Below are 18959 nucleotides of genomic sequence, written 5' to 3'. Positions count from 1 at the left end.
AGGAGCCATGTTTAAAGCTGCCTTCAGGTGCTATCGGGAACATGAGCTTTTCCATAGTGAATTCGAAATCACACATGCGTTGTGTTCAGGTATTTTTGTTGTCGTTGTAAAATGAATAATGGCTGACACACAATTTCTCGTGACCTGCTACTTGGGTCAAAGAATTTTGAGCGTGTTAATTCATAGGATATAGCATTTTTTTTCTTTTACAAATTGTGTATGCTATAAATGTGCAAAATCATCAGCTACCAGCAGCAGAACGTTAACAGAAGCATGGTTCAAAAGTGATTTCATCACGGCAGCTTGTGGATCAAAATGTTTTCCCAGTTCTCAGTGGAAAATACGACGTGAGGGGGCGTTCATGTGCAGTTTTTGAGTTTGTACTTAGTATTTACCATGATTCCCATAGCACGTGAAGGCAGCATCAGCCCAGTTCAGACCCAGCTGTGGTCTGCAGTGTTCTGACACCTGCTGGTTCTCTGTGTGGTCTACACACTAACAAGTCAGGTTTCAGGCTTTTAGTGTCTGGAGATAATTAGAAGCATCTTAAAATAGAAATGAGGACAATAGTGGTGAATAATTTTCTACAGTTGTGCTTCTGGCAGGTGGAAAGGTGGACTAGAGGAGCTGGTGTCACCTCTGAAGAAAGAGAAAACAGGAACTATGAAGATGAGAAACAGATGAGGGTCACATGTGAACTACAGCCCATAAATACTAGAAGAGATAAGCCGTATTTAATACATAATATAGTAGATAGTAATATAATAGATAGATATGAAATAGATAGTGATATAAGAGATGAGCCGTTCAAAGCAGGATCGGAGCGTCCCGACTCGACAGGAAACATCTTCATCAAAAAAAAAAGAAACAAACTGTGCTAATTTATTTCTAAAAATATCATTTTTATTTTCCATAAATAATGTGTTTCTTTGTCTTCATTTATTTTTGGATCATAAACACAGGCCAGAATCTTAAGGCAGATGAAGACGGTCTGCATGAATGTACAGAGAATAAAAACAAAGTGTGAAAACGCTCTATAAATGTTAGTTCACTATAACATGGACTGAAGGGTTAACGCAGATGTTCTTCACTGACGTAGATTAAAAACAAACCATCAGAGCCAAAGACTGAAAGCTCCAGTCAGGCTCATAACAGAACGTCTGTAGTGTAAGAAAAGTACAAAAACTGGTCCAGAGTGAGCCAGGTCTGATTCGCTGTCATGTACGGAATGATGTCATAGTGATGATGTCACTTGTTCCAGCCAATCACCTCGTAGAACAGGGCTTTGAGCTGCCGAGCCTCGTAGGTGACGGTGTTTTTACCGATGTGAATGTGACTCTCCTCCAGCGGCTGCTCGATGATGGCCGGAACCTCCTTCCCGTACACTATGGAGCAGAACGCATGTTAAAATAAGAGAATAAGTAGTTCAAATAAGGATCCTGAACGTGCTCATGTAAAGTTTCTGTCGTTTTTATGTCTTAAATATACCCTTCAGTTGTGTTATCAGACATAAAACACTCCAACTGGACAAACAGGATTTTGCATAAACATCTTGGTGGATGATTCTAACAAATACTGACATTTTGTACAATAATGTTAAAACCAGACACATATGTATTTATACTTTAAATATCCCATAACATCATGTTATAGGACGTAATAACACTAGTTAAGAAAATAACCAGTTATGATGCTAAAGAACCTCATTAACCCTTTCATGCATGAATTATGAGAACATTAATCAAATTTTTTTTCTTTATTCCTCTTTGGGCCTTAAAAAAAACAATGCAATTAACTTTTTTTTTTACATTTTTTTTTATGAAGCTATTTTTCATGGAGTTGCAAAACTGTCCACTCAGCTGGACACCATGGGTTTAATTTTTGAAGCAAAGAAACATGTATTTACTGACATACTGAGTGAAAACTATAAAATAAAAACATTAAATGCTGCTCATTTGATGTTTTCTCACATTTTAACATACACTACAAACAAAAAGTTATGGATATTTTAAATTTTTGGACTATGTTTTTTCAGTTGGGATTCTTACACAATGCTTTTTACTTTTTTGTGTGAAATGAATTGAAACACATTTTTTTAATGACCAGACACAGTTTTATTTACAAATGGCAAAGATGACAAAAAAAGACAAAAAAAAAAGAAATATCCTTAACTTTTTGTTTGTAGTGTACTCTAATACTAGTCATTACTCACTTCATGGACATAATATGCCAAAAAAACACAAAAACAACTTTTGTTGTTAATTACAGTCTAATAACAAGGAACTGATTTCCACTCAAACATGTTAGATCAGGTTTATCTACAACAGCACAGTTACAGTAATGGTCTGAATGTCAGTGTATTATGGGATGGTGCATAAGTGTCCACTGTGTCGGCTGATCTGGAACTAAAACAATAAAACCCATGAATATACAAGAGAACAGCTGGAGAAGAACTGACCACTGGAGTGACCACTGGAGTGACCAGTATGCATGAAAGGGTTAAATACTGAAATCCCATCTCCTTCTCACCTAAAAACCAAAAATCTGTGAATATGTAAATAGAGTTCATTTATAAAGTTTAAGGTATCTCATGAAATTCCATTTTCAGTGTCAGTGCTGCATTCAAATCTGTAAAGTAGATACTGAATGGCTGCAAACTCTGCTGTAGATGCTTTAAAGTCAGAAACAGATGAATTCAGTCGATAGGATCATACAGCGTTATGTCATTTACGCCTTTATTTCACTCGTTTTATGGAGAGTAGAGGGAATGTGTAACCTGTTTTAGCTGCATCAGAGAGATGGGTTTATTTTTTGTTGTAAAACCCTGTTTGTTATGTGTTTACTTTGATAATTTTGTTTAATCTACAGTAGTTAACTCCAGTATCATTAACAGAGTCATGTATGAAGGTGAACAGAGTAGAATTTGCCTGCGTAATATGTTCATTCAACCATCGATTCATCAATAAAACCATTTAAACAGATCGTCGCTCTCATGTTCTTTGTGTTAAATATCCTCAAAGTCTGAAAGGAAGTGTCAGTTTATTTTATTGTATTTATTTATCCTATTTGTTAGCTCTATTTATTATTGTGACTTCTATTTTATGTTCCTACTCTGGTTTTTATCCCAGAGACTTTGTGTTTGTGTTTCCCTCATGTTTTTTATTATTTTATTGTGTTTTGTTTTTATTTATCTTGATCTTATTTTATGTTATCTTATTAGTGAAGGGTGGAACACTGAGCACTTTCTTGTCTTGACACTCGCCCACATACCTGCCTGTCAGGTTCAGTGTGTGTTTTGTAATGGAATACCAAATGCAATCAGGTTTTTTGCAAAACAAATCTATCCACGGGTATAAATAAAGTAACCCTGAACCCTGATTTATGAACTACACAGGACAAAGTTATTTAGCAACATCCCAACTTTAGTGAAGGGTGATGTGGACCAAGGTTCCAGTAGTTTTGGATTTTTCATTCTAGTTTAGTTTTATTTAGTTTGGACTTTTTTTTCTCTAATTCAGTTCATTTTAATTCGTTTTTAGAGCAGGTTTGATAGTTTTTGTTAGTTTTCATTTTTTTCCTAAATGCTTAGTTGTAGTTTAGTTCAGTTGTAGTTTAGTTTTAGTTTAGTTTTAGTTCAGTTGTAGTTCAGTTGTAGTTCAGTTGTAGTTTAGTTGTAGTTCAGTTGTAGTTTAGTTTTAGTTTAGTTGTAGTTCAGTTTTAGTTTAGTTGTAGTTCAGTTGTAGTTCAGTTGTAGTTTAGTTGTAGTTCAGTTGTAGTTTAGTTGTAGTTCAGTTATAGTTCAGTTGTAGTTTAGTTGTAGTTCAGTTGTAGTTGTAGTTCAGTTGTAGTTCAGTTGTAGTTCAGTTGTAGTTTAGTTGTAGTTCAGTTGTAGTTTAGTTGTAGTTTAGTTGTAGTTCAGTTGTAGTTTAGTTCAGTTGTAGTTCAGTTGTAGTTTAGTTGTAGTTCAGTTGTAGTTCAGTTGTAGTTTAGTTGTAGTTCAGTTGTAGTTCAGTTGTAGTTTAGTTGTAGTTCAGTTGTAGTTCAGTTGTAGTTTAGTTGTAGTTCAGTTGTAGTTTAGTTGTAGTTCAGTTGTAGTTCAGTTATAGTTCAGTTGTAGTTTAGTTGTAGTTCAGTTGTAGTTTAGTTCAGTTGTAGTTCAGTTGTAGTTTAGTTGTAGTTCAGTTGTAGTTCAGTTGTAGTTTAGTTGTAGTTCAGTTGTAGTTCAGTTGTAGTTTAGTTGTAGTTCAGTTGTAGTTCAGTTGTAGTTTAGTTTTAGTTCAGTTGTAGTTCAGTTGTAGTTTAGTTGTAGTTCAGTTGTAGTTCAGTTGTAGTCCAGTTATAGTTCAGTTGTAGTTTAGTTGTAGTTCAGTTGTAGTTTAGTTCAGTTGTAGTTCAGTTGTAGTTCAGTTGTAGTTTAGTTGTAGTTCAGTTGTAGTTTAGTTGTAGTTTAGTTGTAGTTCAGTTGTAGTTCAGTTGTAGTTTAGTTCAGTTGTAGTTCAGTTGTAGTTTAGTTGTAGTTCAGTTGTAGTTCAGTTGTAGTTCAGTTGTAGTTTAGTTGTAGTTTAGTTGTAGTTCAGTTGTAGTTCAGTTGTAGTTCAGTTTTAGTTCAGTTGTAGTTTAGTTGTAGTTCAGTTGTAGTTCAGTTGTAGTTTAGTTGTAGTTCAGTTGTAGTTCAGTTGTAGTTCATTTGTAGTTCAGTTGTAGTTCAGTTGTAGTTTAGTTGTAGTTTAGTTGTAGTTCAGTTGTAGTTCAGTTGTAGTTCAGTGGTCTCTTTTCTCTTCTTCTCTGTGCTCCTATTCAAATCAATCCCAGACAGGACTCTGCTGCTTTAGTCTCCATGTTTCCAGGTAGAGTGGGGACCAGAAGACGACTGGAAACCACAAGTGAACACAAGTGACGGAGCAAAAAGTGTCGTATGGAGACAGCACAGAAAACTGAGAGAGACAAAGAAATCGATTTTATATCAATCCGACATTGACAAAGATGAAAACGAGGGGAATTTGATCCAGAACTTTTATACGTTTTAGTTAGTTTTGTAAACACACAATACAGTTTCAGTTAGTTATCATTTTTTTCTTTTAATTATAGTTTATATTTATTTCAGTTAACGAAAATGTTTTTACAATTCTAGTTTTGATCATTTTGTTAGTTTTCTTTAACGATAATAAAGTTTTTTTTTTTACTTTATTCAAAATTTTGTTTTGCTTAATTCAAGATTTTTTGCTTATTTTAAGAGTTTGTTTGTTTGGGTTTTTTTTATTAATTCAAGATTTTTTTTCCTTGTTTTTTTCTTTTAATTATAGTTTTAATTTATTTCAGTTAACGAAAATGTTTTTTTCAATTGTAGTTTTGATTATTTCATTAGTGTTGGAAACCCAGTGATGGATTGTGAAGTGTCGTCTGGTGCCGCTAGCTAAAACTAACAGAGCAAAATAAATCGATTTCGTATCAATCCGACATTGACAAAGACGAAAACGAAGGGAATTTGATCCAGAATTTTTATCCGTTTTAGTTAGTTTTGTAAACACACAATACAGTTTCAGTTAGTTATCATTTTTCTTTTAATTCTAGTTTTTATTTATTTCAGTTAATGAAAATGTTTTTTCAATTCTAGTTTTTGTCATTTCGTTAGTTTTCGTTAACGATAACCTTGACGTGGACATGAATAAATAAACGCTGGTTGTCAAATACAGGCTGGAAAAACCACACTGATACCTTTCAGGTGTCTGTCACATCATGGGACCAGTTTAGCACAGTGTTCACTTCTGTTGTTTTAATTTCATCCATTCAACCAGTGCTCTTATGTTGAACACTTCACTGTTTCAGATCATCTTTAGTGTTATTTTCTGATCGGTGTCACTACAGGTGTGTGTCTGAATATTTTGGCCACACTTTCCCTCCAAAATATCAATGTCTCTAGAAAAAATATCCTTATTTTCAGCCTAAAAAGAAACATAATCAAATAAGTTTTGCATTAGAAAATTAACCCATTTAATCCTATTTTAAGGAACTATCTCAATAAGACATTTCAGCTAATATTGAGCAAAAGTGTTCCAATAACAAGCACTAACTGGATCAAATTTAAGAATATTTGACTTATTTCTAACGGGGCTGTTTTTGCAGTTTTTGTAGAATCTTAAATGCACTAGAGAAAGAGAACAGTTAGAAGTAAAACTCGACTTTTAATATTTTAAATGGGAACACTTCACAACTAGGTTGTGACCATTTCTACTTATAAAGGATAGAAAATTAGAAATAACGACTTAATCTTTGACACAAACCTCCTGTAAATAAAGGTCTGGACTGTGTACAGTTTATGTAAATGATGGAATAATTCAAACTGCACTAAAAATGATCTGTGTTACATCTGTGACTGTCATACATTAAGTCCACCACCTTTATATGAACACAAAAAGTATCCACCCAAACACAGAGAGACAGGACTGGTGTGTGTGTGTGTGTGTGTGTGTGTATGTGTGTGTGTGTGTGTGTGTGTGTGTATGTGTATGTGTGTGTGTGTGTGTGTGTGTGTGTGTGTCTTACCCTCACAGTGCTCCAGGAACTGGATACACTCCTGGACCACGGCGTCCCTCAGCATGACCAAGTGTTTGGACATGTTCTCCAGCAGAGACAGGAAACAGCGCTTGGCATAGAACCATGTGTCTGTTCCCAGCTACACACACACACACACACACACACACACACACACACACACACTTTCAGTTACATGTTGCAGGATGACACCGTTACAACCCCTTTCATGTTAACAAACCCTGACCAAAAGCCTAAACTACGGTGGCCCAGAGGTGCAACAGCCCAAAAAATTATCCACTATATATTTTTAAATAACTTTATTTTTAGCGCACCGACCTCCACTTCCCATGGGTTACATCGTTAGCATTAGCCACATTAGCTGAAGGCCTTAAAAATTTTCAGCCTATGCTTTTATTTTTTGTGGTGGCCTTAATTTTAAAGCAAGAGACTTTTGGGTAAACAGCGCCCCCATTATTGGAAAGATGGATGATGGGTTTTTTTTCTTATAGTGGATAATTTTTCAGGCTGTTCTCTTTCTTTTCTTATAGTGGATAATTTTTGGGGGGCTGTTCTCTTTTTTTTCTTATAGTGGATAATTTTTTGGGCTGTTCTCTCTTTTTCTTATAGTGGATAATTTTTTGGTCTGTTCTCTGTTTTTTTCTTATAGTGGATAATTTTTTGGGCTGTTCTCTTTTTTTTCTTATAGTGGATAATTTTTTGGGGGCTGTTCTCTTTTTTTTTCTTATAGTGGATAATTTTTTGGGGGCTGTTCTCTTTTTTTTTCTTATAGTGGATAATTTTTTGGGGCCGTTGCACCTCTGTTCCACCACACTAAACTCCAGTGTGTCGGTTCTATTTGAACGTTTCCTTTGGTCCTCCTGAACCAGTCTGCGGTCCAGTTTGGTCCTCCTGAACCCGTCTGCGGTCCAGTTTGGTCCTCCTGAACCAGTCTGCGGTCCAGTTTGGTCCTCCTGAACCAGTCTGTGGTCCGGTTTGGTCCTCCTGAACCAGTCTGCGGTCCAGTTTGGTCGTCTTGAACCAGTCTGCGGTCCAGTTTGGTCCTCCTGAACCAGTCTGCGGTCCAGTTTGGTCGTCTTGAACCAGTCTGCGGTCCAGTTTGGTCGTCTTGAACCAGTCTGCGGTCCAGTTTGGTCCTCCTGAACCAGTCTGCGGTCCAGTTTGGTCGTCTTGAACCAGTCTGCGGTCCAGTTTGGTCCTCCTGAACCAGTCTGAGGTCCAGTTTGGTCCTCCTGAACCAGTCTGCGGTCCAGTTTGGTCCTCCTGAACCAGTCTGAGGTCCAGTTTGGTCGTCTTGAACCAGTCTGCGGTCCAGTTTGGTCCTCCTGAACCAGTCTGCGGTCCAGTTTGGTCGTCTTGAACCAGTCTGCGGTCCAGTTTGGTCCTCCTGAACCAGTCTGAGGTCCAGTTTGGTCCTCCTGAACCAGTCTGCGGTCCAGTTTGGTCCTCCTGAACCTGTCTGCGGTCCAGTTTGGTCCTCCTGAACCCGTCTGCGGTCCAGTTTGGTCCTCCTGAACCCGTCTGCGGTCCAGTTTGGTCCTCCTGAACCAGTCTGCGGTCCAGTTTGGTCCTCCTGAACCAGTCTGTGGTCCGGTTTGGTCCTCCTGAACCAGTCTGCGGTCCAGTTTGGTCGTCTTGAACCAGTCTGCGGTCCAGTTTGGTCCTCCTGAACCAGTCTGCGGTCCAGTTTGGTCGTCTTGAACCAGTCTGCGGTCCAGTTTGGTCGTCTTGAACCAGTCTGCGGTCCAGTTTGGTCGTCTTGAACCAGTCTGCGGTCCAGTTTGGTCCTCCTGAACCAGTCTGAGGTCCAGTTTGGTCCTCCTGAACCAGTCTGAGGTCCAGTTTGGTCCTCCTGAACCAGTCTGAGGTCCAGTTTGGTCCTCCTGAACCAGTCTGCGGTCCAGTTTGGTCGTCTTGAACCAGTCTGCGGTCCAGTTTGGTCCTCCTGAACCAGTCTGAGGTCCAGTTTGGTCCTCCTGAACCAGTCTGCGGTCCAGTTTGGTCCTCCTGAACCTGTCTGCGGTCCAGTTTGGTCCTCCTGAACCAGTCTGCGGTCCAGTTTGGTCCTCCTGAACCCGTCTGCGGTCCAGTTTGGTCCTCCTGAACCCGTCTGCGGTCCAGTTTGGTCCTCCTGAACCAGTCTGCGGTCCAGTTTGGTCCTCCTGAACCAGTCTGTGGTCCGGTTTGGTCCTCCTGAACCAGTCTGCGGTCCAGTTTGGTCGTCTTGAACCAGTCTGCGGTCCAGTTTGGTCCTCCTGAACCAGTCTGCGGTCCAGTTTGGTCGTCTTGAACCAGTCTGCGGTCCAGTTTGGTCGTCTTGAACCAGTCTGCGGTCCAGTTTGGTCCTCCTGAACCAGTCTGCGGTCCAGTTTGGTCGTCTTGAACCAGTCTGCGGTCCAGTTTGGTCCTCCTGAACCAGTCTGAGGTCCAGTTTGGTCCTCCTGAACCAGTCTGCGGTCCAGTTTGGTCCTCCTGAACCAGTCTGAGGTCCAGTTTGGTCCTCCTGAACCAGTCTGCGGTCCAGTTTGGTCCTCCTGAACCAGTCTGAGGTCCAGTTTGGTCGTCTTGAACCAGTCTGCGGTCCAGTTTGGTCCTCCTGAACCAGTGTGCGGTCCAGTTTGGTCGTCTTGAACCAGTCTGCGGTCCAGTTTGGTCCTCCTGAACCAGTCTGCGGTCCAGTTTGGTCCTCCTGAACCAGTCTGCGGTCCAGTTTGGTCGTCTTGAACCAGTCTGCGGTCCAGTTTGGTCCTCCTGAACCAGTCTGAGGTCCAGTTTGGTCCTCCTGAACCAGTCTGAGGTCCAGTTTGGTCCTCCTGAACCAGTCTGAGGTCCAGTTTGGTCCTCCTGAACCAGTCTGAGGTCCAGTTTGGTCCTCCTGAACCAGTCTGCGGTCCAGTTTGGTCCTCCTGAACCTGTCTGCGGTCTGGTTGTGAGCCCTTGCTGTGCTGCTGTGTCTCAGCCTTCACATTCCTGTCCGCCTCCCTGTTTGTCTGTGAATGGACTGACTGTTGTGGTTGTGGCGGCTTGTGTTGTCAGCTGGAGTTCAGTGGACTCAGCTGCAGACCGGGTCAAAGACTCCAGTGAGAGTCAGAGGGAGGTTTTGGCTCAGGAAGAAACATATTTATGACACTTTAATGCTTTTGATGAATTTATTCCTCTGTTTAATCCTTATGCCCTCCTCAAATTTACAACCATCTGGTTACCTTTGTGGCAAAACTGTACACGCACAAAAAACTGCTACAAAATTATCACACATCAATACTTTTTTGCCCGTTTTTTTTCAGCCCTGCTCAAAACTGTCAAACATTCAACAATTTTCAGGATTTTTAACCCTTTAAATTCCAGTTTAATGATTTGAATTCTGAATGATTTATAACAAAAAACTCCACAAATAATTTAATATTTATAATACAATATGAAAGTTGAATGTTTGGTAGTTTTGAGCAGGGCTAAAGTTGTTTAAGAGATTTATGAAAAAAAGCGAAAGAAGAAATATATTGATGTATGATGATTTTATAGCAGTTTTTTGTTGGTGTACATTTTTGCCACAAAGGTAACCAAAGGGTGAGAAATGCATGGGGTATGAAACACATGTAAGAGTAAAAGGGGCGGCCATGGCTCAGATGGTAGTCCAATAATTGAAGGGTTGGCGGTTCGAATCCCACTCCATGTGCTGTTGTGTCCTTGGGCAAGACCTCCTCACCCTCCTTGCCTCCAGTGCTGCTACTCACACTGGTGTATGAATGTGTGTGAATGTTTGGTGGTGGTCTGAGGGGCCGTAGGCGCAGACTGGCAGCCACGCTTCTGTCAGTCTGCCCCAGGACAGCTGTGGCTACAGATGTAGTTTAACACCACCAGAGGGAGGATGTGAGAGTGAATGAATAATGGATCCATTGTACGCGCTATAAGTATGTGTTAATAGAAAAGCGCTACATAAATGTAATCCATTATTATTATATTAAAAGATTTCTAAATATAACTAAAAAGAAAAGTTCTTGCCAAATTTCATGTCAAGAGCTGCAACACAGCCAAATAAAGAAAAAGAAAAAAGAGAAAAATATGCAAAAATGCCAGAGGAGGAGCTGAGGGTTCAGTTTTGGACCTTTGGTCTGTTCTTTACTTGAACATGTGTTGGAGGTGCTGTGATATTTACGGCCTGTTTGGGGTAAACCTGCTGTGATCAGCTGTTCTAACCCTTCAATAATCAACACACCTTCTTATTGTAAGGCTCCAGACTCTTGATGACGCGAGAGATGCCGAAGTCGTAGTTCCCCTTTGCACAGTACAGCGTTCTGAAAGACGAACAAAACAGTGTCAGAATGTTGGGCATAATGTCTTTCATAAACGCTTTTAGAGCTACTACAGAAACCACTCAGATCCCCTGATCCACTTTAACTTTGTCTTGTCTTTTGTTTATTTTATTAATTTAACTCCTCAGGTCCTCGACTCCTCATCCCTTCTACAGAACTCCAGAAATCCTGCAGTGCAACAAGGTTTTAAGTGTTATTTTTTTCCAGCTGGAACTCACCCGATCACCAGGTTAACGATGCAGAGGTGAAACACCTTCTTATCAGGGTCGTCGTAGGAGATCTGCTCCTCCTCTTTCTCAATCTTCCTCATGAGTTCCTCAGCCTGGAGGACGACAAGAGGGGGAAACAGGGGAAAGAAAATCAAATTACACTTTACTCACAAATAAAAAGAAGGATAGTTTACCATTTAAATATCCTGAGATTATACATTTACAGGTAAATACAAGCTCACATGAAAAACTGAAAATCATTGGCATTTTCAGCATTTTAACGCACTTTTAATCCTCTTTCACATGGTTACAAAAGTAAATCATTTCAATGGGATGAACCTTTTTTTTTGCATGACTGTTCAGTATTTTAACATTAACAGGATTTTACTTCAACTGAAAGTAAAAGTCATTCTCATTATACGTATTAAATGCTTGCTTCTTTGTTTTTACCTCTTCGTTCTGGCTGGTCATGATGTAGGACACACACAGGTTGGCCAGGACCACAGCGCTGACGTTCAGGATCTAGAGTCACAAACATATTTTATACAGATTTAATCCAAACAGAAAGGAAAAAACAAACCTATTTCACATAGTAAAAGTGATCAACACGATACTTGGACCAGGTACAAACTTCAGTACTTTAATGGTACCAGTCAAATGTCTTAGACACCGCTGACAATTAAAAAAAAAAAAAAAAGTCTTCATATTCTCTAAACAGACAACTTCAAGTCAAGGTATATAGGTTTATTTCTTAATGTTTTAATGTTAAAAAATGCTTGAAGTGGATCATATTGAAAAAAAAAAAAAAAAAAAGAACTGAAACAGACAAAACCACTGAGGTAAACAGGTTTATAAAAATGTCAGGGCATTGAATATATAAATAAACATGACTGTTATCAACCTGTATAATATGTTCAATGTATTTAATTGTATAGAATGATAATATCACCTCACTGTCCACCTGTATAACATGTCCATAATCTGTATATTATGTCTGTACGACTCACATATATCCATTATTACGTCTATTAACATATTCATTGGATTTTAATATTGTATAATGTAATGTTTATTAATCTGTATCTTATAATCCTTATGGTATATTTATAGCACCCCAAAAATCTATCCTATATTTATGTATATAGCATCTACCGATTGCACTTCTGGTTAGATACTTATACATCTGTAATGACAATAAAGTTGAATCTAATCTAATAAAAGTAAACATTTGTACCATAACATAGTTTCTTTGCTTTAAAATGTAAAATTGGTAGAAAAAACTTTTGTTTAGGAAATACTGAAGCCAAGGCCTGAATACCAGCGTTGGAACATTGTGAATGACATCTAGACGTGCACCATATTTTTACATTTAGGAACAAAACTTCTCCAGGGCATGAAAAACTATGTCACTCCTATCAAACAAAAATCTGTGCCTTGATCAAAAGCCTTCACCCAGATTTATCGTGACTCTGCATCTGGTAAAATGACAACATTTGGGATGCAGAAACAACACCACTGCAAACAGTCAAACAAACAGAAGGAAATGGCACACAACATCCGCAGAGCAGCAGCAGCGAGAAGTCCATAAAACATGCACAGATGTGAAAACACTGCAGAGCTCTTCAGGGGGTTTACCGAGGGTTTGCACTTGCACGGACACTCCTGAATATTACACTGCTCCACCTGGACACAAACACAGGTTTAGTCCTGATCTCATGCTTTCTCCGTCATTACTGAAGTCTAACTAACTCTCAGACTGGTCTGCGTCTCCACTGGTTTGTGTGTTCGGTCGTGGTTTCAGACCGGCCTTTGTGACACACTCACATTATCGTAGTGCTTCTTGACGATGGGTTCGTAGAAGCCGATGGCCTCTTTGTATTTGTTCTGCATGAAGAGCACGTGGGCCACGTTCAGTTTCCAGGTGTCGTCTTCGTTGCACACCTCCACTGATTTGCGGAAAATCTTCTCCACCATCTGGAAGTTCTCCCGGTTCCAGTAGATCTTGGCCTGAGCCATGAGGACCACGATGTACCTGAGGTGACAACCATTCACCAGTGACTCAGTCTGTTCATTTGAAAACAGTTTCTCTAACATTTAACTTTACAGGAGCTGATTTTTCCATGTTGGGACTGTAGTTAGTTCTAAATTGTAAATGTATTATCTCCTACATAGATACACTTACATTACATTTATGCATTTGGCAGACGCTTTTTTCCAAAGCAACTTACAAGTGGAGGATTAACAATTAAGCTACAGAAAGGAACTCTTGAAAAGAGACCAGTGGTTAGGAAAAGCAGGGGTTCCAGAAGGGTGAGGGTGTAGAAGTGGAGACAAGTGCAGAAGGACATAGAAGAGGGCATGGGGTAGGAAAGGGCAGGAAAACGGTAGGACAGGAGGTACTTTCTGAAGAGCTGGGTCTTCATGAGCTTCTGAAGATAGACAGGTTCTAGATAATGGGTTTTAAAGCCCTTGCTGTTTTTCATGGCCTTATATAGTTGGTCTTGTGTTATGTTGTGTATGTCTGTGTCCTCACTTCTCCTGCATCAGGTCATAGTCCTGCAGGGCTTTCTTCTGTCCTTCATCGTCTCGGGCCAGTCGAGCCTCCTGCACCTGAGAGAGGAAAAACAAATGCATTCAGCCACGAGCTACAGAACACCAAGCTACACCTGAACACACATGCTTCCACTTCCACTGAATCTGTTTATAACATCAGAACATACACAGAGTCCACATACATATAAAGACAAAGGGATTCTACAAATACACAAGTGTCTGTTGTGACTGAATGAGGTGTGCAAAGCTGCAGAGATGAGTAAATGAACGACCTGCTTGGCCAGTTTACGGAGCTGCTCCGTCAGTTTGCCGTTCATCTCGTCAAGCTTCCTAAAAGCCTGTGAAATAAGAAAACAAGACAGACATGAAGGCGATACGTGTTAATTAGTCGGCACTTTGACAGGAATGCGATGTGACTTTCTATCTTTACTTTTCTTGTTGGTCTGACGTTTCAGTTAACCCATAAAGACCTAGAACTATTTTTTGTGGTGATGTGCAGATGAATTTCTCTCTACATGTAACCATTACCAAGTTATTTCTTATCATTTCAATCATTATAATTTTATCCTTTGCATTTTTTCAGTGTAAATCAGGTATTTTCCTACATTTAATTTACTAATAGAGTAAATATGCATAAAATCTCAGAGTAAATTCAAAGGTTATTATACCTAAACAGAGAAAACTGAAAAAAACATGACTATTTCAGCAAATTACATCATTAATTCTACATAAAAACAACCATTGTAGTGTTCAGTTTTGCAGAAGGCGATGGTGTTGAGAAATGGGATTTTACCTCAATTATTTACATGTATTGTTAGAATTAGTGGCTCAGCAGTTATTAAACATCTTATATCTGTAAATGCTTTTGGGTCTTTGAGGGTTAACTGAAAATTTTTGCTGTTTCCACTGTCACTGTGCTGCTGTCATTTTTTCTTTTTTTTTTATTGTTTTACAAAGTTAACAATAAATTGAAGAATTGAGAAAATAATACAGACAATGTTGTAGCTTTTATCTGTTGTTACTGTACCTCCTCTGGTGCTGTCTGGCAGGTGAGCAAGGCATCAAGAAACTCATACATGTACTGAAAACAAAAATGCAAAACTTTAATATTTTACATATCATAGCAGTATTTTAAACTGAGGGAGATTTACAATAGTACAAATCAATGAACAGTTGGATCTTTTTACATCAGTGTTTTTCAACCTTGGGGTCGGGACCCCATGTGGGGTCGCCTGGAATCCAAATGGGGTCACCTGAAATTTCTAGTAATTGATTAATTGATAAACTGAGTAATTTATTGATTAATAAACTTACTAATAAAAAAATCTATGGTGAGTTGAGAGAGACAATCACAATCCATAAGAGACATGACAAACTGAAGCTGAAACTGCAGCACTATGGTTCTGTTTGTGTCAAATGTTCATTGTGGTCAGTTTCAGATGCTGCAGCTCTTTCATAATTCATAGTTTGAGTTATTGTTTTTTTCAGTATTAATTTGCAGCCTCGTAAATACCAAGGAAAATAAAATTCTCCCTTTGTGCAGTAATCTACACCTGGATTTACTGCCTCCGTCCACAATAATTTACATTATATAGACTAAATGTCCTCTAACTTTAACATTTATTTTCAACATAGCATAGCAAACTATTACATGATCAAAAACAAATTAATTTCAGCCAAAAAAAAAAAAAAGTCTCCGTTTTGAATGTCTGCGGTCACCAGAAATTTGTGATGTTCAAATGGGGTCACGAGTCAAAAAAGGTTGGAAACCACTGTTTTACATGGTTAAGATCAAATAAAGATAAGCATTAAGATGTAATAATGATATAATAAAGTAGATTTACTTCAAGCTAAGTTTGGTCTGAAACATCAACATGTGAACAGGGTTCTGACTCACCGGAGACAGGAACTTGTAGGTGAGATGAGCGTTTTCTGCCAGGACGTCAGCTGCCAGGTCAAAATACTGACAGAGAGAGAGAGAGAGAGAGAGAAAACCCAGCTGAGACAGTAATACTATTTTAATTAAAGACCCACGGTCCTCTGCGTGTTCAGCTTTTTCCACTAAGACTCAAACCACAGGAGGTCAGATCTACAGGTCAGATTTAGAGACTGTCACTGGTCTCAGTGGAAAATGCTGAAGTGAGAGGTTTTGTTGGAGAACGTGATGATGTGAGCTCTACAGGGCCCAGGGATAAAAATAAATGAATAAATAAAATAAAAAAATATGCTATTTCAGATCTGAATGAACATGTTAAACATCAGTTTATTGGTTCTACTGGATAAAATTACAACTTTTATCAAGGGATCTTATCTTAATATTATTGGTGATAATATTATAATGAAACAGGATTTTTTCTTTCGTCTTTAGGGTTTATTTTGTTTATGTTTTCAGCTAAAACACTTACAAAATGTCAAAAATGTATTGCTGTTTTATTTAATTTTACTCAGTGTATATAATTTTGGAGATTGTTTGTCCAGTTCTAATCATTAAGAGGAATTTAAAAACACAGTTAACCTAATCTTTTTTCTTCAAATTTCACTCAGGTTCTAAAATCACCTTAAACTTTCCTAATTTCATTGTACACACAATGACGATAAAGGCTATTCTGAAGAAGAAGGATAAGGTAAGGTAAGGTAAGATAAGGTAAGAAAAGATAAGATAAGATAAGATAAGATAAGATAAGATAAGATAAGATGTATGGTCATTGTATAGTCACCTATACAACAAAATTGGGAAAGCAACTACAGAAAAGTGCATTAAAATAATAATAATGACAATAATAAGTGCATTATCTCACTACAGTAGAACCTTTCAGTGGCTGTGACATAACAAACAGCAGGTGAACATCCTCAGAGTTAAATCTGTTGGAAGCAGCAACATGCAATGACTTTGTTACGGACCAAATTATGATGATGACGACTGGAGCATCTCCAAAACTCTAAGTCTGATTGAATGTTTCTGGTAACACACTGACTGTGAATACATCCCTCATAAACCCACCGTCTGTACAGACCCTGAATGCTGCTGCCATCACGGGTCATACATCGCATTACGAAGCGTACCTCGTGTTTGCAGTAAAGCAGCAGCAGGTTTCCGAATGTGACGGGAGGGAAGGAGGGCTGCTGCAGAAGGAAGGCCAGCTTCTCAAAACCCTCCGACGGCTTTGTGTCCATGTTCACCAGAGCCTGGTTGTGGAGCGTCACTGGGTCCAGCTCCTGCGGAAACACACAAACGTTACACTTTAGGACAATGAAAACTACAGTAAAGGGCTAATGCAGTCAGATGTAAAGGGGAGATTCATACGATAACATACGACCTGAGCTGCTGATTGAGAATCTGACAGATGGGGTGTTTTATCAGAGCTGGTTTAAGTGTTTGGACCCTGAAGTGAACCTCTGGTTTGGATCATAACTTTGTTTTAATATTGTCCATTTGTTTGTCAAAGCTTTTATCTGACACATGCATCATTCTTCTTCATAAATGATGCTGTTTCATAGCTGCTTCTCATCCAATACAGTGCTTGTTGTGTCTTACATGAAAGAACCGTTTATTCATTCCTGTCATTATTATTCCCTAAATCTATAAATCAATATTTCGAGTTTTTTTTTTTAACCTATAAAGACCCAGTGCTACTTTAGTGTCACCTCCAAAATAGTTTTTTCTCTATATTTGACTTTTCTTAAGTGATTTATCATCATTTATTATAATATTATCCTATGCATTTTGTCTTTTTTCAATGTATATCATGTCTTTTCTTATATTTAATTCAATGATCATGTAGATGTTCATTAAAGCTCAGATTTAAGTTGAGGTTTATTATATCAGAAACAGAGAAAACTGAAGAAAAAGTTACTTTTTCAGCTAAATTTATCATTAACTGAAGTTAAACCCAGTGTCCTCATCCACTGTCATTGATCCAACTCCATGGGTTTTACTGGTAAATCAATGCTGTAGAAGAAGATGGTGTTTCCATGGTAACTACGGAGCTTCTGAATGTCCAAATGGGTCATATCTGATGACCATGAAAAGAGGACAAACTGAATTTTACACCAGTTATTTACATGTATTGATAGGATTAATTGATCAGCAGATATTAAACAGTTTAGATCAGTAGATGGTTTAGGTCTTTATGGGTTAAGACATTTCAGGTGGTTCATATTTTTGTGAAAGGATAGTTTGTAAATGTAAATAATTTAATGTAATTTCACTTGTGTTTTTACACTAAAAAAAAGAGGAAAAATTTGGACGTGTCATTATTTAGTTACTGGAGCAATAGGTATTAAACAGTTTAGATTGGTAGATGGTTTTGGTGGCTGGTGGATGTTCGGGTTTTTATGGGTTTAAGATGTTCTCAGGATTCCTTTTCTGTGCAAATGTGAAAAGTTTTAAAAAGGTTTTACAAGCCACGTAAATAAAATAAGAATGTGGACTTAGTTTTATGGCTTTGGCTTTAGTTTTGTTATTCCAATAAACAATCAAATTCTAAAAAATGCATTATGTACATGGGTGCAAGTTGTGTTAATGTCCACTAGAGGGCAGTGGTTGAAAGGCTGCTGTTGATAATGACTGTGTCCCTGCAGGACATTTAATTTAACGATGGAAGAGTAAAACCGTGATCATCAGATCCTGGAAGCCTACATGTGTGCGGCTGAATCTGCACTGTGAAAAAGGCTTTTGGGGGTTGGTAAATACAAACTATGGACATCAGTTCCATTGGAATCAACTGTAATATTTACCCACTGAAATCTGTTCTGACTGGTTAAAGCTGACCTATTTGTTCACAGTAACAACTGCTACTTAAAATAATAGAATGAAATCTACCCCATAATATTGGGACGTGTTGGAGGAGCAGCTGGGGGGAGTTTCCCAGCATGCAATGGGACAAACTAGTTGGGACAGTTTTTATGTGTTTTACGGTGTTCTGAGTTTATCAGAAGTGTTGTTGTTTTTATATATAGCACAGTCATGGTGTGCTTGACTGTTTTTTTTAGTTATTTTTTGTTGAATGAATATTTCTGTTGAGTTGCATGTTCTTGCACCATTCTCTGTAATGGTGTTCCATACAGGGGTGGGTAAAACTGCGATAAAAGTATTGATCTCATCATGCTAGTGTCGATAAAATACCAATACACACAGTTTAGTATGGATACTATCAATATTTACATTAATCCTCCCTGCCCTAAATTAAGTAGATGAACATATTCCTATTAACAATTGAGAGTTAATATTACTCACTTTTTAGGAATCATTTGTTGTATAATCTATTGGGAGATGTTCGGTGGATTTGACCTCATTTCTGTTCAATTTAGTCACATTTTACTCCAAATATGGGGT

At 38.4% G+C, this 18959-nt stretch overlaps 1 protein-coding gene across 1 annotated transcript in view; it reads right to left on the bottom strand.

The window, feature by feature from the left end:
* Nucleotides 1-934: 934 nt before the first annotated feature.
* LOC115424608 (tetratricopeptide repeat protein 30A-like) overlaps nt 935-18959 on the bottom strand; it is a 38490-nt gene continuing 20465 nt past the window's right edge. The window contains exons 9-19 of the mRNA XM_030141970.1: nt 16688-16840; nt 15522-15587; nt 14652-14705; nt 13897-13962; nt 13605-13681; nt 12896-13103; nt 11522-11593; nt 11081-11184; nt 10766-10844; nt 6544-6673; nt 935-1385 (exon numbers count right to left, since the gene is read on the bottom strand). Of these exons, the coding sequence (XP_029997830.1) occupies nt 1249-1385; nt 6544-6673; nt 10766-10844; nt 11081-11184; nt 11522-11593; nt 12896-13103; nt 13605-13681; nt 13897-13962; nt 14652-14705; nt 15522-15587; nt 16688-16840 (1146 nt within the window). The 3' untranslated portion in view covers nt 935-1248. The remainder of the gene's footprint in view (nt 1386-6543; nt 6674-10765; nt 10845-11080; nt 11185-11521; nt 11594-12895; nt 13104-13604; nt 13682-13896; nt 13963-14651; nt 14706-15521; nt 15588-16687; nt 16841-18959) is intronic.

This window comes from Sphaeramia orbicularis, chromosome 8 (assembly GCF_902148855.1).
Source record: "Sphaeramia orbicularis chromosome 8, fSphaOr1.1, whole genome shotgun sequence".
NCBI lineage: Eukaryota > Metazoa > Chordata > Actinopteri > Kurtiformes > Apogonidae > Sphaeramia > Sphaeramia orbicularis.
Note: the sequence above shows the minus strand (reverse complement) of the source record. Positions and strands in the feature narration are given on the sequence as shown.